The sequence below is a fragment of the Canis lupus genome, chromosome X (genome assembly GCF_011100685.1).
Source record: "Canis lupus familiaris isolate Mischka breed German Shepherd chromosome X, alternate assembly UU_Cfam_GSD_1.0, whole genome shotgun sequence".
Lineage (NCBI taxonomy): Eukaryota > Metazoa > Chordata > Mammalia > Carnivora > Canidae > Canis > Canis lupus.
Genome location: NC_049260.1, coordinates 5,437,875 through 5,464,861, shown reverse-complemented (window position 1 = coordinate 5,464,861; position 26,987 = coordinate 5,437,875). Strand labels below are relative to the sequence as shown.

The 26,987-nt window shown below is 39.3% G+C and overlaps 1 protein-coding gene across 1 annotated transcript in view; it reads left to right on the top strand.

The window, feature by feature from the left end:
- The window catches only part of ANOS1 (anosmin 1), a 186,685-nt gene that overhangs the window by 95,803 nt on the left and 63,895 nt on the right, over positions 1 to 26,987 (top strand). The window contains exon 3 of the mRNA XM_038586781.1: positions 9,981 to 10,043. Within this exon, the coding sequence (XP_038442709.1) occupies positions 9,981 to 10,043 (63 nt within the window). The remainder of the gene's footprint in view (positions 1 to 9,980; positions 10,044 to 26,987) is intronic.

The window sequence follows — 26,987 nt, the reverse complement described above, 5'->3', positions numbered from 1 at the left end:
CAATTTAGAGCTGGAGGGAGTCCATGAATACTTCTAAAGGCAGTAGGGTGCACATATTTTAGGGAATATATTGAAAAAAATCCACTTCCATCTAAAAACCAGATCTATAGTTTCCCAGAGAAATTGCTGCCATTAATTTAGGAAACAGAAATGGTCTTTGGAAACTTTTGTTGACAGCATTGTTATATGCTTTGAATATATAACTGTATGAAATGAGAAGTTGGATTTGTGTGTGTGTGTGTGTGTGTGTGTGTGTGTGTGTGAGAAACTTAAAGCTTATTCCTTATATCCAGGCAACAATGCAGATAAAAATTAAATGTAAATTATTATTTGCTTTCTTGTTATTCAACAGAAAGTTTTTTTTGTGAAGGTATACTATATGTGCTACAAAATGCGCACTACCCTAGTGTCAGATTTTTCCTTCTGATCCCACCTTCTGACCACACACAAGACTAATGCCACCCAACCCAAACCTAGTTGTTGGGATTTTGAGGGAAAAAAAATTGGTACTTTTCTAATTCCACCTAAAAGAAAAAAAGGTAGATATCAGGGAAATATGAGAGAACTGAAATAAGTTCTTTTTATGGGTCTTCTAGAAATGGAAGGCAACCAGATTCACCGAGTACCTATCTTGTGTAGGTATTTTAGAAGGTTGTCTTTATAAAATTTATTTCAAAATGATTGTCTTTGGCAAATATTATTCCATTCTTTTATGTGGCAGAAACCTATGGTTCAGAGAGGTTAAAATAAACTGGAATGGGGGGAAAAACATTTAGCAGGTTAATCCGACTTCAAGGATCCACGGTCTATGTCTTGTCCTCAGACCTGCCAAAAATCATGCACTTCTGTGCCCTTGTGTGTCTTATTCATCTACTGAAGACCTCTCAAACTCCGCCATCAGAACTGCATCTAGAAGGGCACATGCATCTGATCACTTTTTCACTGGGAAAACTCTCCCTGGAACAGCTGTGCTACTCCTGACCATCGTCTTGTATGTCCACATCCAAATTCTTACATCCTTATGCTGAACAGTGAAATTGCATGGCCTGTGTCCAATTATAGATGGGGCCATGGACCAAAATCGTGCTACCCAGCCAATTGCCTCTATGAAGATGTGTTAGTTCCTGAATATGGAGGATGTAGGGTTGGGATAAATGTCATCAGAGAATCCTTGCATCTCTAAGATTCTATGTTTCCATGTTGTAGCCCCTGCAACATTCTTTGGGACCTTCATCAATTGATTATTTCCTATTTCTCCTCCATCTTCAGTTAGACCTCCTCCACCTGATCCTTTCCTTCTCTTCACCAACATGTTCGACATTTATTTCCTTTTGCACTTGTGGCCTAGATTTTTGCTTATAAATAAACATGACTTATTTATGTAACCTTTCTAGGCAGTATAGAATTGGCAGCATTTTGTGTGTGTGTGTGTGTGTGTGTGTGTGTGGTTCGCAGATTTAGCAGACCCATCACCTAGCATGTACCATGGTAATTAAATTCTGCAGATATCTATAAAAGCAATGAATGAATGAATGATGTAGAGAGAACGAACAGAGTTTGTAAATGCTCATCATTCTTCAACCTTTCTCCAGAACTACATGTCCACAGTTCCAGTAGCGTGTTGGGCATCCCTTCCATGTATTTCATGTTAGAGTCTTGATTGCTCAGCTTTTCCTATGTTTGTTTATTCCCCACGCTCCATCTTAGAGACACCAAGAGTTCCTTTCAGATCAAGGTTAGAAGTTTTGGTGTGTTTTCCTGTTCTCATTTGTCGCTCATTCCTACCTTTCACAGCAAACCAGCAACTGTGTCCATGAGCTTGCAGCTCTATGTTGCCTTTCCTAGGCTCATGTTCCTTTTCCTTTTATCCAGTGTCCTCTACTACCTAGATGGCATCTCAACCCTATACGTGGTAGACAGAAGCTTTGGAGAACATTGTAAAAACTTCTACTCCAGTTTCATTTTGCTGCAATACCTCACCTCTGTAATCTAACTCCTATTCCAACTCTCTTAGGGCTCCTGGACCCAGTTCCGATGTGGGGGGTTCCCCCCTCCCACATCACCAAGCAATTCCTGGATATCAGCAGCATGTTTGAGAATTCAACTCAATTCTGATGTTATCTATAGGGAGATGGCATCAGATTCCACCAAACCTATGAGATTGCCCACCTTGTGCCCAACTTCATAGGCCCATGTCAAATCCAGACCAGTGATAGATTGGAAGTTCCCACGACTCCCTCCTAGGGTTCCATCAATTTCCTAGAGCAGCTTACAGAATCCAGGGCAACACATTAACCAGTTTATTAAAAGATACGATAGGATACGAGTTAACAGGCAAGTGAAAAGATATATAGTGTGGAGTCCCCAACAAAGGAGCTTCTGTCCTCGTGGAGCTTGGGGCCCAGCTCTGTGGCACATGGAAGTGTTCTGGTTGCCCAAGCATGAAAAATGTCTGAAAGGATAAAAAAAATAGTCCCCTTGTGGATTTTTTTTGAATTGTGTGTGTATATATATACACACACACATATATACGTATAAAGTATATATATGTATAAATCTTTACGTGCATGTGTGTATATGTATATAGTTATATAACTATATATAACTATAACTATATATATATATCTAAAGTAATCTCCACATCCAACATGGGGCTTGTACTCATGACCCTGCAATCAAGAATCATAGGTACTTTAACTCATCCAGCCAGGTGCTCCAGTCCTGTTGTGTTTTTATGGAGGCTTTATTACCTAGCCGTGAGTGACCACATATTAGCTGACTCAATCTCTAGCCCCTCTCTGCTCCACAGAAGTCAGGGGGTAGTACTGAGATTTCCTTTTTTTTTTTTTTTTTTTTTTTTTTTTTTTTTTTTTTTTTTTTTTTTTTTTTTTTTTTTTTTTTTTAGTACTGAGATTTCCAATCTTCTAATCACATGATTGGTCCTCCTGTCAATCAGCCTCTGTCCTGCGATGGGGGTGGAGGTGGGTCCTAAAGTCACCTTTCTTAATAACAAGACACCCATTTCACCTTTATGACTACTCTGATGCATTTTCAGGAACCATGGATGAAGATTAAATATATTTGAGAAATGTGTTTTGGTCATCTGAATGACCAAATATATATATATATTTTTTCAAATATATATTTTTTATAAATCATTATATTGCACCAAGACCCAAGTTATCTTAAACACAAAGTGAGGCAAATACCTCAATGTTTTAGGACTATCGTTGGCTCCTCATTGAGTTCCAAGGGGCCCTGTTTCTAGCCTTGTATTTTACAGCATCTTCTCTTTTAGCTATCACACATCACATCCTCCACATATACCATCCTGGCCCCAGATCTGCTAAAATTGGTCAAGTCCCACTCCTCCTCCTAAGTTAATTCATGAGTCCTCAATTCTATGCAGTCCTCTCCAATTATCCCATATGGAAATACATATCACTTTTACAGTGTCTTATGGCACATTATTCTTCTCTTGGTTATTTTATGCCGCATCACTTTAGACTTAGTCACATGGTTTCTCCCATGGAGATTATAAATTAATTTAGGGCAGAATGACTGCCAATTTCCCCCCACCTTGAGACTAGATGAATACATCGCACATGGGAAATACTCATTTTTACTTGTTGATTTGGCAGATGTTAATTTGAATAGGTTGGAATGTACGGGATGCTGGTTGCTTTGTTTTAATGGGTTCTATTTATTTAATATAATGTAATTATGGGTTCTGTTTCCTCGATTCTTGGACATGTGTGAAAATTTGAATTTTATAGTAACCTTTTGTGCTTCAGAATTTATTATAATTGCTATTTAGGTAATAGAATTTCCTTTTCTGGTAATGCAATATAAGGTAATAGAATTTCCTCTTACAGAAGTGTTTGGCTAATGTAAGGTATGGAATTTTGTGCTAATCCATCTGGATGGTACCAAAGCGGTATCAGTAATTTCCCTCTTTGTCAGTGCTTTGGCTCCTAAGAGTGGGATCCCTTCGTCTGTGATATGAAACACACAGTCTTAATAGTTATGATTTCATTAAGTACCTTCATTTGTAACACCTAGGGCATTCTGGAGCTGAATCCTTTCTGGGATCATTATAATTCGGTAATCTTCTAGATTTGCGAAGTACTTTTCAGTGTCCAAATCCTTTTCACATACATTACCTTATTAAGCCTTGTAGCACGTGGCATAAACAGCACAGCGGTCTGTAATGGAAAGAACATTCCTTTGAGTGTGCCAGAGTATGAGTCCAACTTCTAGTTCCTGAAATCTCAACCATAGTCACTTGCTTGGTTTACTCAGCCTCTCTACACTGCAGTTTCTCTCTCTAAAATGAAGGAATAACAGTATCTAATTTTACATACTTGCATAGATCTGTTGTTAGAGGTTCATTGAACAAATAATTTTAAAAGTGTTTTAGAAATCCATAAATGTTATGACACTCTTTGGCATCCAATAAAATGTTTAATATGAAGGACTGTATTCTCATATTTGAATTAGCAAATAGAGGCTAAATAATCTACATGATTTTCTCACAGGTGTAGGTTAGAGAACATGGCAGAGATAGGGCTCAAACCCAGGCTTCGTGTGCCTCTGTTCTGCACCATCTGCGCTGCCACAGTGCATGGGATGTTCCTGAGAATCTTTTCTGTCATTTCCATGCTCAGTCCCACAGGTCTTGTGAAGGATGAGGAACGGTTAGCAGATACAGGCCCTCCCTAGGATGAGTCAGTTGGAGATAGTGTCACGTAATTACAACTTGTAGCATTTGTAAGATGTGAGCATCCTTGAGGGAAAGCTGCATGGTTGCAGAGGGGGAGTCAGTGCATGTTGTGTGGATACCAGTGGTCAAAACAGGTGGTTTGAAGTTGCTGGTGGTTGGAGTGGAGGACAGACTAGACTCCCTTTAAGGAAGGTGTACAGTAACCCAGTGGAAGTCGAGGGATCTTGTGTTTGGGGAACAGGAAAAAGACCAGCTTCGTGGAAAGTAATTCATGAGCAATTAAAGAGGCTGGGGAGGCAGGATTTGCTGATTGACCAGATGTTTTGAATGTAAACCATATACTTTGGGCTTAATTTGGTAATTATTGTCTAATTTTATCAGAGAACTCACATTATCAAAACCATGTCTTAGAAGGATGAATGTGACCAAAACATGTAGAATTGTGGCATAATTAGAAGTGACAGTTTTGAGTTAGCCTTTACTCCTCTGTCCCGGGCAAGTTGTTGTTTCCTAGATCAACTCTGTTATTATGGCTAATCCACTGTATTTCTGTTGCCCTTTTTTTTTTTTTTTTAAAGAAATTTCTCAACCTCAGCACTGTGAACATTTGGAGCCAGATAATTTTTTATCATGTTGGGGGGGGGGGGGGCTAGCCTGTGCATTGTATGACATTCAAGCAACATGCCTGGCCTCTGCCTGCTAGAAACCGGTACGTCTCTCCTCTGTTGTTTCCAACAACCATCTCCAGAAATCACCAAAGGGCATCACTGAGAGGGCAAAATCACTTCCATTTCAAACCACTTACTTAGAGCAATTAAAATAATTTATCTAATATCTTCTGCTATAAATAAATTGCAGAAAATTACCTACACAGCATTATGCAATACATTTAATGAACAGTTGGAAAGGTTTACATAAAGTCAGCATCACTGGCTTCTCTGAAGTTTGGAGAGCTGGGCAATTCTGGATAAGAACTGAAAGGCAGTGAAGAGCAGTTGTGTCCTGGACATTGGGTGAGCTCTCCAGTTTACTGGTCTTCCTGCCACTCCCATTGTTCATAACTTACCCTCCTTCACTCTTACTCATTATCTGCTTGGCCCCTGGCAAAATACTTCCCCACTCAAATATGGGTGAGCCAGCTCCAGGAACTGCTTATAAAAACAATAAATTTATTTAACAGATGTTTATTGAGGGGCTACTATACATTAAGAATATCGTAGTAAATGTCCCAGAGTTTCAGTGCTCGTGTGTCTTACATTTTAATAGAATATTGTATGTACATGTTTGACATTGTGTATTTTGTAGTATAAATGTAATACAGAAGTATCATCTAAGGAAATGATATTGCAAATACAATTTTCTAGATTAAGTGAAAAATAATAGTGTCTATAATCCAAAGGATAATTTATGTGATTAGCTCCGTCAACCAATTTTAAAAATTTTCTCTCAAATTTTAAGTTTTCTTCATTTGGCTTAAGCAGTTACATGGGAAGGAATCATTTCAAAGAGTTGATCATCCTAAAATCTGAAAGCTTAAAACACTTGCTAAATTCAGTTACCGTTTTGTTTGTTCTGTAATTTGATCAGGGCATGTATAGTTGTGATATGTAGTAAATTCCAAAGCAGTTGTCTGCTTGTAGTGTTGTTTTTCTCATGGAAATAAGATTTGAGTCTGCCCTCTTTTGACAAAACTTTTTTTTCTTTTAAATCTGGAGAAACAGGATGCTTTTTCTTCTTGTTTGAAGTATGAGAGAAATGGTAGGTTTTTGTTTTCTGTTTTTTGTTTTTTTTTTAAATCTCCCTCCCCCTTTGGCGTTTATTGCAATCATTTTACCTGGCTGAGAGCACTACAAAGAAATAGAGCTTTGGCAAATTGGTCCTGCAAAGATTTACTCCAATTTCTACATCCAGACTTCTTTTGTCAGATAGTTTTCACAGAGGATTATTAAAGGAAAATGTTGGCTGTCATTAATAACATTTTGTGATGTATCTTTAGACACTGATGATTACTGGTTATTGGAAATGAGGCAAGCATGCAATTGAAATAGAACTTTAAATGAATTGCATATACTGATGCTGGACTCGGCATATAGAGATGCTGGATTAACAAGAAGACAAGTACGTTATATGTTGCTTCCATTAGCATTTCACAAGCGTGCCTAGTTTTGTAAATGATATTTGTTTTACATAAGGTATTTGTTCCATAGACTGTCAGGAATAGGATTATGTGGAATTGTGGAGATATCAAAGGAGTGAAACTTTTTAATGCACCAATGTTTATAGTTGAGACAATGCAACTAAGCACATGTGTTCAAAATTACATTTTCAGCAGTGATCCAAAGCAAGAATGGTGTAATTATTTTGAGACATGGTTAGCCACATTGCATTGAGCAGTTTTACATGGAATGGATGTTTGTTGGATGTTTCCTAAATAAAATGATAAAGACAACTTAGTTTGTAAGTAGCTGAACTTGTGTCCCTGGAAAATCCCCACATCTTATGGAGGGGTCCTCTCACATCATAGGACACGTCCCCACCTGAACAAAATCTCAAGGTATTCTGGAGAGTGCCATTTATTCACTTCAAATGGTCTTGAGAAGGAATTAGGTCTAGATACACTTATTAAGTGACCATTAAACTTTTTTTGGCTAGAAGCCAATGTCTTAAATACCGAGAAGTCTGAGGATAAGGAATCAGACATACCTTTAGGAAACAAAACTAACTCTTGACAGAACTCATAAAATATGTAAGAGAGACAAGTTTTTTTTTTTAAGATTTTATTTATTTATTTGAGAGAGAGCTCCCATGAGCAGAGACAGAGGGAGAGGGAGAAGCAGGCTCACTGATGAGTGCAAGGCCCCATGCAGAGCTGTCCTAGGACCCTGAGATCATGACCTGAGATCATTGAGCCACCCAGGTGCCCTGGGAGACAAGGTTTTAAGTGATTTCGTTGTTGTTAGAAAAATAGTATTCTTTTTAGAATTGTTATATTGACAAAAAACTGTGCATTTGTTTTAATATGCTTAGGACAGGTGAACACCAGGAAACTTGGGACAAGCTTGTGTAAGTATTGGAAGAGGTCAAATTTTTTAAATTAAAATAACTAAAAATGAATTGTTCATCTGCAACATTAAAGAATATAAAATCTGAGATGTTCTTATAAGAAATAGATTTGATGATTTTTTTAATGAAAAATAAGAGAAAATGTGGGCTCTTTTTTTTTTTTAGAGAGCGAGAGAGTGCTAATTTGCAATGGGGGCAGAGGGAGAGTGAGAGAGAATCTTAAGCAGACTCCACTTTTAGGGCAGAGCCTGATGTGGGACTTGATCTCTCAACCCTGAGATCATGATCTGACCTGAAATCAACAATTGGTCCACCCTATGTACTGAGCCACTCAGACGGTCCTATGGACTCTTTTTTTCCCCCAGCAAATTCTATAGCTTCCCCAGCTTTATCGACATAGGATTTACAACCTGTACAGCTTTCAGTGGTATGATATGATGATTTGATACACATATATATTGGGAAATGTTTACCACAATAAGGCAGTTCTTTTTTAAAGTGTAGTAAGCATCAGAATTTCCTAGAGAATTTGCTAACAGAGATTCCTGGGTTCTGATCCCAGAGATTCTGTTTCTAGGTCTAGGGGTGGGCCAGGAGTTTGCATTTCTGATAAACTGCAAGGTGGTGTTCATATTATCAGTCATCGATCACACTTTGAGCAGCATTGCTCTGACAGATTGGTGGTTGACACATGGACAGTAGAGTCTTACAGTTTAAACTGTATCTTTATTTTAAAACAGAGGGGGAGGTGACTACCAAGTAGAGTGAAAAACAGTATCCATATATATCCTGAATTCTAGAGTATACTTACCTGGAATTTAACTGAGAAGTTTGATCCTTACTGGAAAATTTACAAATAATGAAATAAAAATCATATAGATAAAATAATAATGACCTGATAGGAGCCAGGGATATGCCAATGTTTAGAGAATGACATAAAACATAAAATTGAGAATCAAGTCTCCATTCACATTAATGGACTGTATTTTATATAATATATATAGTACATGTAGTATATATAGTGTTATAGGATAGATATGTGCGTGTGTGTGTGTGTGTGTAGTTCCATGGTGTACTAGTATAGTATATATAATGTATGCAGTATATATGTAGTATACATAGCACTATATTGTACGTATTATTATACTAGTATTATATATAGTACTAAATGTAGTAATAAACTATTGTATACTTTATTCAACGATATTCTTTATTATTCTTTATATACATTTAATATATAATATGTATTGATATATACTATAAATATTATTACTATTAGCATTATGATTATTATTGAACAGTGGAGCCTGGTTATTATCTTTGATTAGTTCATATGTATGGTAATTCATTTTATTTTATTTTTTTTATTTTATTTTTTTTTGGTAATTCATTTTAAACATATATTCAGACTTTATTCTCAATTCTGAAAGTCTCATGTCAGAGAGTTCATTCAATATATTTAGGTTGATTCAATATATTCTAGTATTTATTTCATAAATATTTATGTTAAGATACATTCAGTATATTTTAATAGAGTAATTAAACTGGATGCATGTAAATGCTGTTAGGTCCATTGAGCTAAAGATACTAGTTAACAATCATATGTTATAGATAGATATTTAGTACAATGCAACTTCACCCAGTCACCTGCAGGAGAATATACAGACAATACTCCTGTGTTACCATTTGTAAAGCAAGTTCACGTTAAAGTTTATGAAAAAACAAAATTCTTCTGTGACAGCAACTGTTAGAAAACATTTCTTTTTTTTTTTTCTTAAGATTGTATTTTTAAGTAATCTTGACACCCAGTGTGGGGCTCAAAGGCACAACCCTGAGATGAAGAGCTATGTGCTCTGCCAATCAGCCTGCCACGCAGCCCTAGAAAACATTTCTTACTGAATAAAAAAATTTCTCGTCTGAACTGTTCAGCCTGATGGTGAATGTCACTGCTTTTTCTACACATCCCCTCCAAACCATGCAACTTCTCATTTTCGGTTATGTTGAAATACACATTTTTTGTTTCTGTCCTATCGTGCCGCTCTTCCTCAGATTCCTATTATACCCCATTCAAATGATCCCCCAAGTAGCTGGGTTTCCTAAACTAATTAGCAAAAGTAAGGAGTGCAGATTCTTTTCCTTTTGGCCCTGTTTCTTATCTGTTTATTGATTTACTTTTATTGTTAATCTCTCCTAGTGTCTGGAGCCCTGCAAGGAGTCCTGGGACCTGCGGAAGCAGCAGTGCCAGAGCTTCTGTGAGGTAAGACAGCTCTGGTGCAAGCCCAGAGGTGCTCATGTCATGTCCTCAATCTGACAGTGCTCTGCTGGATCATTGACATAAAAGGGCACCTGCATTCCTCTGTAGGTTGGGAAGTTCAGTTTACATCAGGGATGGGTGTGTGTGTGTATGTGTGTGTTGTGAATTTGTATAAAAAAGAAAAACATCATTGAGCCTTCTTAAAATATAGTTACCTACTGCTTCCATTATTGGTTAATCAGAGAGAAAAAAATTATTACCTATGTGTAGGGACTAGAACCTTTTTATTTTTGTTTATTTTATTTATTAAAAATATTTTATTTACTTATTCATGAGAGACACACAGAGAGAGGCAAAGACATAGGCAGAAAGAGAAGCAGGCTCCCTGCGGGCGGGGAGCCTGATATGGGATTCTGTCCCAGGACCCCGGGACTACGACCTGAGTGGAAGGCAGATGCTCAACCACTGAACCACCCAGGCGTCCCTAGGACCTTTTTTTTTTTTTTTTTTTTTTTTTATTATAGTCACACAGAGAGAGAGAGAGAGAGAGAGAGAGGCAGAGACACAGGCAGAGGGAGAAGCAGGCTCCATGCAGGGAGCCCAACGTGGGATTCGATCCCGGGTCTCCAGGATCGCGCCCTGGGCCAAAGGCAGGCACCAAACCGCTGCGCCACCCAGGGATCCCCCTAGAACCTTTTTAAAGGTACAAACTATTGATGTCCTCTCCTGACTTTCCAACATGACTTTTCTATGAGTAATTGCCCCCGTGATGTTGGAAGTTTTCATGCTGTTAGGGGGAGGCCACCCATTTGATTGGGAGTGGGGTTCTCAACATTTTCATCTCATCATTCACCCTTTGGGCCCCCATATCCTGGTCAGAAGACTTGCTTGCTTTAACTGTATGGGAGGCTTCTTACTTGCCCTGTGCTTGGAGGTGGAGAATAAAGGGTGTTACTGTCCTGGACACGTGCTGTCTGAAATCCTCAGTCGGGCTGAGGAGGGGAAGAGCCGCTTTGCTGGACTGTGTCCTCCAGAGCAGATCAGGGCTGGGATATGCTCAGATGCAGCCAGGAGGACGTGGAGCCAGGCTGACCGCCTGGTGACCTCCCATAGAAAGGAGGGTGGGAAAGTCCATGAGGCCCGGTGGGGAACGGCGCTCCAAGGGCCCACCGTGGCAATCACAGAAGCTCTGTTGAGGGTCATGGGGAGTGAGCCAGAAAGGATGCCCTGTGGTACCGGAGTGCAACGATGGTACGGGGCTTCTCTGAAGGGAACTGGAGACCGATAGGAACTGCAGACGTCTGTGACCCTGCCTTTCCCCTGCGTGGAGCACTCATGGGATCCTGCCGCCTGCGTTTCACCATGGAAGGCACACAGATTCTATTCGGAGAATATGAATGTGGAATTAGGATAACAGTATCTCCATCCATCTTGTGCATAAAATATCTCCGCAGTCCTCACATCATTGGCCTTCCCAGTAACACGGAGCTAAGCAAAGGCATGTAGTAAGTCCGTGGGAGTTAGGCTTGGAAGCCGTGAAGGACTGGGGAATTGGAGCTCGTCAAGTCCAGTGGCTCCCCCCACTCCAGGTAGAGAGACCAAGCCTAAAACCCCCACGTGTGTCACCTTTCCCTGCATCCCGGTGCTGCTGTGGCTGGGCTTCCCTGGGACAACTCTGCGAGGTCATGGTGTTATCGAGTTCTTGTAGAAAAGGGTTCAGTGTGGTTTTAGACAGTGGAGAGGAGGAAGTGTTTCTCAACACTAATGTGATCAATATGTGGTCTTTCTAATCTCCCTTGTATTTCGCTTTGAAAGTTCTGCTCAGCATTTTGTGATGGGCTGGAATTTTGGCGATTTGCAGACTCTTCCATACTGATGTCTGTGTTGCCAGAAGCGCTTCGGACCTGAAGATTACTGTCAGTGAAGTCTTTGGATGCGTTTTGTAATTGTGGACATTAAAACGCCTCGAATAATAACACAGGACTGGCAGATACTCCAAGTTACTTAGCCAGTTGCTCTGCAAGGGTGCTCACAGCTAAGCTAACGATTCGGTGTTAACTCCTGTAAGACGAGAACCTTTCTAAGTCTTGGTGTCCAGCCCTTTCTGGATGGTGGCAGAGTAACATCAATCGTGCTTTGTGTCCTCCCTCATAGGAGCTGACATATTATCCACCCATTTTCTCAAAACATTTCGACTTCTTCGGGGAGTCGGTCCAAACTTTTCCAGAAAACATAGGCTGACCTGGCATTAAATGTAGCATATCTTTATATTAGTTCTCTATTGCTGCATAACAAATTACCCCCAAGCTTAGTGGCTTAAAACAACACACATTTCTTATCTCATAGTCTCTGTGGGTCAGGAGTTTGGACATGACTTAAATGCACACTTTGCTCCAAGGTCCCACAGTGCTGTAATCAGGTGTTGGCCGGGCTGCTTCCTCATCTGGGGGCTCAGCTGCTTCTGCTGACACTCTGCTTCCAAGCTCATTGCAGTTATTGGCACAGTTCGTTTCCTTGCGGTTATAGGGCTGAGGTCCCATTCTCTCGAGGGCTGGGGGCAATTCTCAGCACTTGCAAGTTCCCTGCAGTTCCTTGCCCTATACACCCCCACCCTGCAGGCAGATCACAACATGGCTATTGACTTTTCAAAGCTAGAAGGAGAATCTTGATCTCCAGTCTGCTGAGACCAAGCCTTCTATAACAACATATTCTCGAGAGTGACACCCCTTCCCTTTTGCCATATTCTGATATTCTGCTGGTTAGAAGCAAGTCACAGCCGCCCCCTCCTCACCCCCTGACACAGCAAAGAGAGGTGATGAAGTCAGGGGAGATTGTGACTCATTGGGGCTCCCTGTGTGTCTACTACAAAAAGGAAAGAAAAAGAAGTGGATCAGGCCCCTTAAGGCATAGAACAGAGCAGAGTCATCAGACATACAAGAAAACAGATGAATTGATGCAGTGTCTTGTATGCCCTACAGCGTGCCCTCCTACTTCTATTTTGCGCTTTGTGCTATATGCAAACGGTACGTCCATAGGAATGAAAAGATGCTGTGGTAAGATCTTAAGGGACAAGGTGTACCATGTTGTTTGCTTCATAAACATGTGATCCCTTAATATCAGTGAGTCTGGGTTGACGTTGTGACATCTTCTCCCCAAGAAGAAAGATGGAATTGGAGGTCATCGGAAACCTCGTTCCCTGGAAATTCCAAACGTGCTAGCACACTTCTGTAATAGCTCTTGTCTCAGAGATAACCATGAACGAAACCCAGCTTATTAAAATGGGCCTCGTGTGCAAACTGTGGTTTCTGCTCTGGCAGGAGAGGTTAATTGGAACTGCAGAGGCGGGACAGATAGAGGCCAGCTAATGTGACCCCTTTGTGGGCAGACCTCAGCTCAGTGGTCAGACCACTCAAGCCTCCCTGTTGCATTTCCTTCCTTTCAGCATTCTGAAAACCCTGCCTTGTTCCTTTCTGTTTGGCCATAATGTCTCCCTGTCCCGTTGGTGTAGACTGAATCCTGAAGGACTGGCCCTGTTTCGTCATTTCGGAGGCTGATCATTGACTGAGGCAGACCGGATACGATCCTGTTCTTCCTCTCACTTGTCTCATGACGTGCTATGAGTGCCTGTAGGGTTCCTATTTCCATGAACCTAGTAAGTGTTCCCTTTGTAAACATCTAGACCCAGAAGCACTCTGGAATTTATTCATCAACAAGTGGAACAGCTGAACTGTTAGATCTGTTTGACCCGGTGGGTTTATCTGTAAGACACTCTGAGCTTTGCTGGTCTTCTAAGGCATGGTTTGCAAACCACGGCCCGCGGAGCAAAGCCAGTCGGGCTTCTAAGTTTTTCTAAGTAAGGTTTTATGGGAACGCGCCGCACCATAAGTTTGCTTGGATGCCGTCAGACGCAGCCTTCGTGCTACAGCAGCAGAGCTGAGACGTCCTGGCGGAGCCCAAGGTCCGTGAAGCTCAGACTACTTACCGTGTTTTCAAACTCCTGCTCTGAAAAACAGAAGAGCAGTCATCATCCCGGCACAAAGCAGCCTAGCGCTTCAGAATGTCGGTACTTCTTGATCTGTGTTACCAGCACCTGGTTCTAAACAAGGCGTTACTGTTCTTGGTATTTTAGTCATAAAATAAATTGTCTTCCACGGAAGAGATTTTTTGGAGGCGTGTTACTCATCATGTACCTAGAATTGGTTCATGGCTTCCTCGCACACTGATCTCTCTAACGTCTCATTTGATTATTTATACAATTCTGCTTTAACTACTTTGGGGCTGCTGTCAGAGTTCAAGATGTTGTTCCTTAAATGAGAAACTTAAATGTGTTAGAGTAGCTATCTTGCAGGATTCCTTGTGTGGATCAAAGCAATAATTTTTGCTGTGTGTTTTTGGAGTATGTTGGGCTGTGACAGATACGTAGACAGGTCATGCTTTATTGTTTCAGCTTATTAATTAAACATTATCTCCATCTTATTATTTTTTTAAAAATTGAAAAAACCATAGCAAACCATTTTTCTTCCTGACCATAAAATGCACATTTCTTTCCATATAAATGTTCCTTTCTTACATTTGTAGGGATGTAAATTATCAAGCAAAGTATTCTTTTTCTTTCTTAATGGTATAAAATAATTTTGTTTTAATTGCTATTGTCTTTGTTTTGATGAAACGTGATACATGGTAGTTAGAGTGACCTCCTTGCTGGAGGACACACCTCTCATCTTTACTTCTGATGTTTCTGATTTTGTGACATCCCCACCCTAGTAGGAACTCACCGGGACGTCCGCATTGACAATGCGAAGTGCACAGGAGGGTCACAGAGAGCTGAGACCTCCTCTGGGTCAGGGATCTGCTAGTGGGAGAGGTATCCTGGGCTTGCAGTAAAGCTGTTCTTGGACCAGCCTGGATTCTGATAGGTCTGGTTCTTGTCACAGTGAAAATAGGTATAGGAAGGAGGCTTTCACTCGACCACAGATAGAAAGAAATGAATTAATCCTGTTTTTTTTTTTTTTTTTTTTTTGCTTTTCAACATGTTTTCTTATTTGATTATTATATTTGATTTTCATAATGATTCTTAGAAGCTAGGTCTGAATTTTATTCAGTGAACTTAATGAGCAACAGGGCTGACATACAACAATGTGAAATGGTTTTATCTGCCCAAGATTGCATATTTAATTGGTAAAGGTGGAAGATCTGGGATGGAGCTGGTGGTCCACCGCTTTTCCATGTACTCTGCCCCAGGCACGTCCTCCTAACGCTGCTTTGTGTCCCAGCCTACAACAGAGTGGAGGATGAAGTTGTACTTCTCCCCAGCAGGAAATAAATTAGAGCCTCTTTCTCATGTAAAGTTGTTGGCCAACCATCTGTGCTTAAACACCCTTGAACAAGAAGGGAGCTTTGATTATGCAAAATAATAGTTCGTGAAAGGTACATCTAGGAACTGCAGGAAGAACAAAGCTCCTTACTGCTTTGGATGTACTCCTGAAAACACACATCAGAAACTAAAGTGGTTACGATTTGTCATGCTCCTATGGGAAGCTCCTTGCACTCAAAACTTGTTACCCTTCCAGTGCTCCAAAACCCAGGTCTATGTCTTAAAATGTAGGGTGTTAAGTACATGCATCCCTTCAGGAATGGAAGCGGTACCCTCTCCCATCTGGGACATCTATAAGAGAGTTAAAGGTACTGGAAGAAACGAGTGAGTGTTGAATTAGAGAATGATATCCTATGCCCAGGTGTGTGTGTGTGTGGGGGGGGGGGCACAGGAATCAGAGCCAGGTGCATTGGAGGGTGTCATGTGGAGTTTGTGCACGGTTTCTTCTGAAAGCTCCACGTTCCTTGGTGAAATCCGGTGTGTAGCCAGGAGTGATTATGAGATGCGGTGGAGGCTGGGGTGGCTGGCATGTAGCACGTTTTCAAGAAATGCTAGTTTTTAGTATTATAAATAGTCAAGTTTTATTTTTACAAATGATGAACTTTACCTTTACCTTTTCATAATGCAAATATTGAAAATGTAAAGGTATTATATTTCTGGAATGGGATCTCTGGGCGGGGGTGGAAAGAGCACACTCTGTCCCAGTTTCCTTTTCAATGTAGGGGATGGCGGGAGTCAGGGAATGGAAACATTTCAAGGAATGCTCGTGAAGTTTTACAATTGTTGTGAGAGTTCCTTTACCCGTCATCTTACAAGGAAGCTATTATCCTCATTATATCAAATTTTATAGTCCTGGAAAATGAGAAAATCAAGAATATTGAGTGACATTTTAGGGTTGTTCAGTAGTTTATGTTGTCTTGATGGGACATGTTCTCCATAGAATGTAGGCCCCCCCATTTTTTTGAAATAGACTCAATTTTTAATTGCATTTTTATATGATGCTGGGGGAATATAGAATTATGTGAGATTCAGTTAGAGGAGAATTAATGAGTTTTGAAAATTGATAAGAGGCCGAGGCTGGAGATTATTCTGAATGATTTAAAGACCTATCTTGTTTGAAAAGAGGGGCAGAGTAGATAGAGTTAAGGGAATAGCCTGAAAATTCTAAGAGCATCAAATTTAAGGAAAATATAAAAGATGCATGAAAAGCACTTAACCAGTGTCTGAACATGAGAAACATTGAATAAATATTAGCCATTTTCACTATGAAGGGGAGGGCAAGGTTAACACTTGAATTCTGTGATAGGTCAGGGAGGTGGCACTTAAAAGGAATTTTGTCATTACGAGGTGACCAGAAGCCTGTCAGAGGGTTTCACTGGAAGAGGAGCCATCCATCCGTAGAACTCTGAGTTGTAGAATAAGGTATATGGGAGGAAGTGTAGACCGAATGCCCACGACTATTTATGCTTGAGTTCGTTCTCTGAGACCGTCTGGGTGGAAGAAGGGGAGACAAGGGGCTGTGGCCAGGGGCTCACAGTCTGAGGACGTGATTTTGTGTACCTTTGCTCTGGGAGGACTTGAATGCATTCACGTGCAGTTGCCTACCCCGCCTCCCAGGATGGCCCTGAGCAGTGCTTTTCAGATTCCATGGTGCACACAGATCACCTGGGCATCTTCTAGAAGTGCATGTTCTGATTGAGTGGGTGTGTGCTGTGGGCACCCGGCATCTGCATGTCCAACAGGTGGCTCTGAGGCTGCGGGACCAGGGGCTGCACTGGTGCAGCAGGGATGTAGGTGTCCCTCTAAGATAGCTGTGTATAAATTCGTTTTATTTTCCTGTCTGCTTTGAAGATTTTCTTTCTATATCTGGTTTTAAGCATTGGTAAATTTTGACTGAGTAGCCTTTATATTTCTTCTGCTTGGGGGTCATGGAGATACTTCTAATTGTAATTCTGATTGGGCTTCTAGTTTTAATCAGATTTTTTATATATCAGCAATATCTTTTCTCTCTCTCTTATTTATTTATTTATTTATTTATTTATTTATTTATTTATTTATTTATTTATTGAAAGAGAGCATGAGTGGGGGGAGCAGAGAGAGAGAGAGAGAACCTCAAGCAGACTGCATGCCCAACACAAAGCCCAGCTTGGGGCTTGATCTCATGACCCTGAGATCATGACCTGAGTCAAAATCAAAAGTCGGATGCTTCAAGGACTGAGCCACCTGGGTGCCCCTATGTAGAAGCCAATATTTTTTCTATCCCATTCTCTGTTTCCTCTCCTTCTGGGACTCTAATTGTATGTGATAAACTTTGTATTATGGCCTGGGTCACTGAGTCTCTGATGATGTTTTTTTTCTTCATCTTTCCCCTTCTCTTCTTTATCTTGATAATTTTTATCATTGTGTCTTCAAGTTGCCGTCAAGTGATCTTTTTCTTTCTATGGTGTCTAACATCTTTAAGATGCCATCAGGCATAGTTTTCACTTCTTCATTTTTACTTCTGGAAGTGTCATGCAGGTCTTTCTCCTACATTCCTGGACAGACAAAGCAGATTTATAATGACTTTTAAAATGTTATTTTCTTTATAAATAAAAAAAATGTTCTGTATCATATTACGTAAGTTTCCTTCTATTCTTGGTGTACCAGTGGGATTAACCTGAAATGAATATGGGGTTTATTAACTGCATTTTCTCCATTTATTTAAATGATAATTTGGTCTTTTACTTTAGTCTATTCATCTAGTGACTAAGATCGATAGATTTTCTAATGTTGATCCGTCCTTGAATTCCTGAAATAAATCCTAGTTAGAGATCCTATGTTGTTCTTTTGTTGGTTCTATTTGTTAATAGTATTTTTAGGTGTGTGTGTGTGTGTGTGTCTCTATTTGTGTAGGTGTGTATATAGGTGCCTGTATATATATTTTCATAAGTAACTTATGATTTACTTTTTCCCATTATCTTGGTCATTTTTGATATCAGAATTATATTAGCTTTTGTGAAATGGATTCTTGAAAGCTTTGTAGAACTTTCTTATAAAGCCAACATTTGAAATTTTGGTGTAGAATTGAGTTTACTAATTTTTTCAATTTCTGTTCTTTTATAATTCAAGTAGTTTCTTAGAAAAACTGTTTATCTTTTTTTTTTTTTTTTTTTTTGGCTTCCACATTATAGGTTTAAGATTGTAAGTAGCATTATGTTATTAAAGATAGTGTCTTCAAATCAATAAATAAATAAATAAATAAATAAATAAAATGTTCTTTTCTGCTAACTCCATCACCTCATTTCTGCTTTTGTTTCTTTAGATTTCTTTTTTTCTATTTCTTTTTCCTTTTGGACTTGTGAGGGGAGAGGAGGTGGTCTTGTGGGACTGAGCCTTTCCCTGTGGGATCTGAAGCTGTTTCCAGGTAGATAGTGTCAGTAATGAGTTGAATTGTAGGACACCCCACTTGTATGGGGAACCTCCCTACCAGCAGTGAAATTGGGGGTGCAAACTTTTCTAGTTTGTAAAAAGGTAAAGTCTGTATTTTTTCTAAAGTATGCTTCTACTTGTAACTTGGATGGGTGTGATGGTTTTGCAGAGTTAGGCAATGTTTGCAAAATTCTTTGAGATGAAAGCCTGTTTAGAAACTTAAAAATAGGGATCCCTGGGTGGCATAGCGGTTTAGCGCCTGCCTTTGGCCCAGGGCGCAATCCTGGAGACCCGCGATCGAATCCCACGTCGGGCCCCCGGTGCATGGAGCCCGCTTCTCTCTCTGCCTATGTCTCTGCCTCTCTCTCTCTCTCTCTGTGACTATCATAAATAAATAAAAATTTAAAAAAATATTAGAAACTTAAAAATATAAGTCAAAGAGTGAACAACTACATTTCACAACTTTAGAATTTGTTCCTCTCTTTTTCCTTTTCTTCTTTTTTTTTTAATTTTAAGGAGGCTCTTTGCCCAACGTGGGGCTTGAACTCATGATCCTGAGATTAAGAGTTGCATGTTCTACCAAGTGAGCCAGGCAGGCACCTCTAGAATTTGTTTCTCTTTAAGAGAAATTATTTATATGAGGCTTTTAGGCAATCCATTATTAACCTATACTGTTTCCCATTGCTTTGTAGAATTTCTAGAACTATGTTTAAAAAATCGGGTATGAGGAATCCCTGGGTGGTTCAGCGATTTAGCGTCTGCCTTTGGCCCAGGGTATGATCCTGGAGTCCCGGGATTGAGGCCCCCGGTAGGCTCCCCTTAGGGAGCCTGCTTCTCCCTCTGCCTGTGTCTCTCATGAATAAATAAATAAAATCTTAAAAAAAAAAATTCAGGTACTCATCTTAGTGGCTAACACTAATTTCAACTTTTATATGTGCTAAAACCTGTGCTAATTGTTTACATACTTAATACTTAGGGTAATATTACACAGTAATCGTAATTATCCCCCTTTTATGTTTGAAGACACTGAGACTTGTAGAATTAATTTTGCCTCCAAATCATACAGCTCCTACCTGACTGATGTATTTGCTAGTCCTTCATTCTAGAATATTCCTTTGTCTTTCACATCATGTAACTCATCCTAAATATAGATGGCTTTTTTTTTTTTTAAGATTTTTAATTTATTCATTATAGAGAGAGCGCAAGCAGAGGGAGCAGCAGAGGGGGAGGGAGAAGGAGAGTGCCCACTGAGCAGGGAGCCTGATGCATTGACTCGATCCCAGGACCTTGAGATTATGACCTGAGCCAAAGGCAGACGCTTAAGCATCTGAGCCACCCAGGTGCCCCAATAACTTATGTTTTTAAAGAGCTTTCTCTTTGACAGTAGTTCTGATCAGATGGCTTAGAGAAATTCTGGAATATTCATATTTGAAGACTCCTTATTAACGAATGTCTTTGCCTTAAACCTTAACCAAAAAAGCACATTATTCTTTGTACATTTTCATTATATAGTGTTAACAAGCTTAGTTGCAAACAGCTTACTTAAGCTGTTAAAAAAAAAAAGAAATAGCTTTCTCTTGGTTTAATCCTTTTTAAAGGCTTATTTACTATTACTTCTTTTACTAAAGTCGAGTTGACACAATGTTCTATTGGTTTCAGGTGTAACTGAGTGATTCAGCTTCGGTGCACCTTCGCTGCTCCCCATAAGTGTAGCCAGCGCCCATCTGTCAGCCTACAACACTATTACAATACCACTGACTATTCCCTACACTCTTTTACCCCCCGACTGTCCATTCCATTAGTCTAATCCTCTTTGACCTCATGTGTACTTCCATTACTTTCTGTGTCTGCCTTGTTTTAATACAGATTAAACTGTTTAATGACTGCCCGCTCACTAGCAAACATATACACTGTAATCATAGCAGAGCATCATTTTCATACTTTCTTTTTCATCATTTGATTCCTAGTACCTAGAATGGCAGTTTGGCTTATCAATTAGTATATAAATCCTTCCATGGGCTGATTATTTCATGTGCATGCCTGGTCACTCTGGGTAACAAAACGCAGGCAGAAGGGGAGAGAAGGAAATGATAGTTTAACTGGAGGATCCTTGCTGTCCCTGACTCTCTGGAAGTTTTTGAATTTCTGGAATCAAATGTGTGCCTCATGATCTTCCAGAGATCTTCCAGCAACATTCTGGAGTGTTTCTCCCAGTGGAGCCATCCTGACCATTGATATTTCCATACACGGTGACACATTTGCCTTCAAAAATAAAGAAAAGCAGGTCAAGGAAGAGGAAGTTGAGATACATAAGATGACTTAATTTGACAAAACATATGTATTCATTGGAAGTGACTTCCCTAATATGCATATTTCTGATTGTCTCCTATTTTGTATTATTCATGGCCAAGGTGTATAATTTGCCCTGGGAAACAAATTAATTGTAATCCCATCTAACAAATTGGTGTGTATAATTGAGTTTCCAGGCAAATTATAATTGCATGTCCACGAATAAATTACAAACATTTGAATTGACAATGCTTTTTTCTATTTCATGCATACTTAGTACTTAGGTTCCTTCTTTGAAAGATGCAACTGGAAGTTTTAGTTGTTTTTTTTAACACTCACTATAATGTTTTTTATTATTTTATAGAAACTATATATGCACATTAAAAACTTAACAATCAACAGGCGAGTAAAACCAAACCATTACTCCAAATTCTACTACCCAGAATAGCCATGGTTACCTGTGCTAAAGAGTTTCCATAGCAAACCTAAGACTGCTCTCTTTAGAAATTCCGAATTAAGAGGTGGGCCCTTGCCCAGTAGGCAGGAACTTCGATTTGGGGAGGGTTCATACCATTCCCTGGCTGGTAATTGGTGCTCAGTGTTCTTGCAGGATTGGTACAAGCAGTGTGGCTTATGATGGACACCTGTTCCCTCCTGGGAGTCTGGATTTTTGGTCCATGCTAGGCAGCAGGTGACCAGCCTCAGTAAAAACTCTGGACACAGAGTGTCTCCTGAACTTCCCTGGTGACAGCATTGCACATGTGTTGTCTCAAGTCCTGATGTGAGAAACCAAGCACATCCTGTGTGATGGCACCATGATAGGACTCTCGGAAGCTTATGCCTGGTTTGCTCCGGACTATAAACTGTGCACGTTTTCCCTGTTCCGGATTTGGCTGTAGTAGATCACAGCCCAGAGTGGGACTATATGCTGAGTTCTGTGAGTCCCCCTGGTGAATCACCACCTGACCTGGGAATGCTCTTGGGGACCCTGATATATTACTATTAAGCAGACATCTTATCTGGCATTTCTTTTTTTTTTTTTTTTTTTTTTAATCTGGCATTTCTGTGCATGCTAGTTTTTAATGCTTGAAGTTTAATATTTTTTGAGTGTCATAGAAGAATAAGAAACTGCTAAATTTCAGGGAGAGAAAGATTATGAAAAATATTATGAGATCAAAAGCATTATTTCAAAAATTTTATATTTGTTTTATTATATACTGATGCCCTAAAAATTAAGTTCATTGTAAGTTACCTATATATTCCTCATACATATCCTATCGACCAATTTTTCTAACATTATTATTTCCTAATTTTTAGTTTTATTATATTATTCTTCCTTAACTATAATTCCTACTTTATTCAATTTTAGTTCTATATTTATGTAGATGATAAAATGATTGAGTATTTTATGGTAATTTCTTTACACTTTGCTTCTAAATTTGATCATATTTTGGGGCACCTGGCTGGCTCAGTCAGTGGACCATGTGACTCTTGATTTCAGGGTTATGAGTTCAAACCCCATGCTGGGTATAGAGATTACTTACAAATCTTTAAAAAAAAATTTTTTTTGACCGTATCTTAGTTTTTAATGGAGTCCATAAATACCATTTTCTTTAAAAATGTTCACAGCAAACTTTGCCTACCATTATATATGAAGTCCAAATTGGATTGCACAGTCTTTTCTCACATAACATATAAATGTGTGTGTTGTTTTCTTTGGGTGCTATTTTTTAAAAGATTTTATTTATTCATGAGAGAGAGAGAGAGAGAGAGAGAGAGAGAGACTGGCAGAGACATAGGCCGAGGGAGAAGCAGGCTCCATGCAGGGAGCTTGATGTGGGACTTGATCCTGGGTCTCCAGGATCAGGCCCTGGGCTGAAGTCGGGGCTAAACCGCTGAGCCACCCAGGTTGCCCATCTTTTGGGTACTATTATAGTAGCCCATTTATTCTTGTTTCCTGTTTATCTGTAGAATGGCTGAATTTGGCATTGCATCACTTTGCAAGAAAGGCTCATGGGTGCTATATTCTATGAGTTTTTCTGTATTTCAGAATGTTTCTGTCACATATACATTTAAATAACAGCTTATATATGATTTTATATATAATATATTTTTTTATTTTACTTATTATTATATAGTCATTGTATTGGCTTTACACATTAGATTTTTTTTTTAATTTTTATTTATTTATGATAGTTACAGAGAGAGAGAGAGGCAGAGACACAGGCAGAGGGAGAAGCAGGCTCCATGCACCGGGAGCCCGATGTGGGATTCGATCCCGGGTCTCCAGGATCGCGCCCTGGGCCAAAGGCAGGCGCCAAACCGCTGCGCCACCCAGGGATCCCTACACATTAGATTTTGTAGGGAGGTACTAATTGGGGGGAAACTATATTTCCTCCATTATAATCAACCTGCCTTTTCAACCTGGATGCCTGAAAAATTATATTTTTATCCTTGAAATTCAATAGCACAAGCAATATTTCAGTGTTGCTTGTTTTTAATCAATATTCCTGGATGAGATTCCTGCCCTTTTGATTTACATATATATAATTTACATATATATGTGTGTGTGTGTATATATATATATATATGATTTCCATACATGCATTTATAGAAGAACCTATCTGCAATGTGTTCCCTCTATTCCTTGATATTTCAAGAGTTAGATGCTCACAGGTGATCCTAATAGGAAAGCCAGTTGAGAGCCAGTGGTTTAGCTCTTTTCTTAGTTTACCCAGAGATACCTTGTGGCCTTTAGAAATCCGCTGGCTGTAATAGTGGCCCACACCCTTACCTGTTCTGTGATTTGGGATAAATTATAATCTCCCTGAGCTTGTTTCCTCATTTGTACAATGGAAATAATAATGGTTATGGGGATTGGGGAGGAATAAGTGAGATGAGCAAGCAAAGCACCTGGAAGAGGGATTCTGTATTCATGGTGGCATTTGCTTATTGGCTGCAGCAGGAAAAAAAAACCCTGCCCCGGCTCTGGCTCTTTGGAAAGGCTGCTATATTTGATGCATGATACAGTTCTGTTGAATTGAATTAAATACCAAGTGCAATGTTCTCTCCATATCTGAGGCCTCATATATATATAGGATTTCTAACATACTAAGTTTGCGAATTGAATGTTTTTATATTCATCATTCCATGATTACTGCATAAATTATTTTATTGTATAGTACCTTGCATTTTATACCAAACAAAACAAAGATGATAACATCTTTTACAGAAACATCCAAGAACTGTTAACCTACTATTGTAAGGATTTCACTTTATTTTTATCATTTGCCAGGCACGTTGAGATTAGCATATTGCCTAGATAAGGCACTAAGAAACACATTTTAGTTTTTACGCTAAGAATTGGGATGTAGGAGAGATTCCTAAGAATTAACTAATATATAATATTCCATAAAATATTAAGGATCTTTCACCTAATCCCAAGAGTGTTTTCATTTACTATAGTACTTTGCCTTATCCAGCCCTTCTTTGAGTTCACGATGACAACCATGAGATAGTAACTATTCTAGAAAAATACATCATCTTTGAAGAGTATTCTGTTCTGAGTTTTCTATAGGGAAAGAGCAGAAGAAACAATGGACAAAAATTAATGAGCATAGTAACCATGACTTTTCCAAATTTTCAGTTGGAGCCACTGACTAGCAAACATTGCCATTTGTGTGATTAGTGCAATGATTCATATGAATAGTTTTATAAAGCAGTTGTAGTTACATTAATTTTACAATGAATAGTTTGCCTAAATAGCTTGATAGAATTTCATAAAGAAGAAATACCACATTTCGCACATATATCCGTGTTACCGCAGATGGTTTTCATTTACCATGAAGTTGATGGGCATTATACTCCTAATGATTTGGATGACTTGTATCTTTTCTAAATTTTTTACATCCCTCTTGATGAGTCTACCAATAATTAACTAGTAATATCACAAGAAATAGTAGGTGCTTATTGGTCAGAAGTGTATTTATTGACACTGAATGATCTTTGTTCACAGGATTTACAACTGGCCATTAGTGGACCAATTTACACATTTTCTCTATATCTAGAGTATTAATATTCACACATCATTTTCACTGACTTGCACTCATTTTGATCCTTTATTCCATTCAACTAGTACATTCTTAATAAGCTACGCTTAAAGGCATAGTGAGAGACCTGCATACACATACCATAAATTCTCCAATTTATATTCAGACCATTAATAGTTTTCAACCTCATCCAAGATAATTATCTGAGATTATTGATAGAGAACATCAAAATTTGCCTTCAGTAGAAATAAACAATGGAACAGTTAAATAGAATTCTTCTGTAAGATTGTTGTATCAAATCCATGTATTTGTAAGATGATCTTCAAAACTTAGACTTTTTTCTTTCTTATAAAGGCCAGCAGGGCAGCATTCCCCCTGTGGAGATTTCAGTGCTTACTCTGACGGTAGCACATTGGAGACTTGTGGATGATCACCGTAGAAGAAGCAGAGCCAACTTTCTGTCTTTGGATCTTAAAACATTTTTGTCAGAGTAACAGAAGAATTTGGAAATGTTAAACAGTAAACTTGTAGCATGGGAAAAGAAAAGAGATACCAATTACTCTACTCCTATTGAGCACCCATTGTGGGCCAACTCTGCATAATAGCGCTTACTCCTTTGTATGCAGCGTCTCATGTAATATTCATAACGCTATTTGTACTATTTCAGGCTCATGGACCAGTCTAGAAAGCTCTGGTGCAAAGATGAACCTTTTTTGTTCCCACATTTGTTTCCATGGTTCTCAAAACAATCACAGGCACACACACACACACACACACACACAATCACGTTTTTGAATCCATACCAAAAAGGAGAAATATTAAATAAATAGAACACCTCTGACATCAACCAGGAGATCTAAATTATCTAAATTATTGTCCTAATTATGATCGTTCTTATGTTCACTGGGAGAAAATGTTTCCGATCTGGGTCGGCCCCTGTTTTTGTTTTTAATTCTGCCCCATTTGCTCCCTAAGTAAATTATGAAGATGAGGAGATGCCACCGTTGTTTTCCTGTCCCTCACAGTTCGAGGGTGTGGCGCTTGGCACACAGATGATGAGAGCAACACGAGCAGGGAGCCCGTACCTCGTTATCTGAGTCCCCATTCATCCCTGGGTTCCTCTGTGAAGCTTGCATGGAGCTGATGTGATTATGCCGTGGTGCGAACTAAGCCACGGCGATTTCCCAGTTAACAAGCAGTAAACACTTGCCAGATTTAATAAAACTATTTCTACTTGGAAATTTCAGCCCATGTGGGCCAACTGATTTTGGTAACCAAGGTCTTTCAGTGCGCTGTGATGTATACAGTTTGTTGAGAGAGAAAGGCTGGCAAACACTCCATCATCATTCTTACAGGTCCCTTCACGGACTTTGATTCCAAAGTTAGGGTTGGACCTACATTTAGAAATTCAAAAGCCAACAAAGTAAAACACATCTAGTACCAGGCAGGAAAAATGAACTGAGAAACGGAGGAAGGGAGAAAAGCCTGAAGAATCGACTCTTTCACTGTTACAAACTTTCTAAAAAATTAACTTGCTACCAATGTGTGGGACTTCGGTATTGAAACCACAGCCTTCCTTCTAAGGTTTACCTGGAAAGTTCTTAGATTCAGACAGTACTTCGACTAGGAGTTAATCATTTATTTGACGTCCACGATTGTAATTTAAACTTTGAGGTTATGCTACGTCTAGCTAGTGTTTAGGTCTCCCCCTTTTTGTTAATTGGAGTGTGAGCTCTTCCCTTCTGCTTAATGGTCATGTGGTATTGCCACCTCAAAGAACATGACAGTTTATGCTGTCACTGCACCTGTCCCACGGGATACACACAT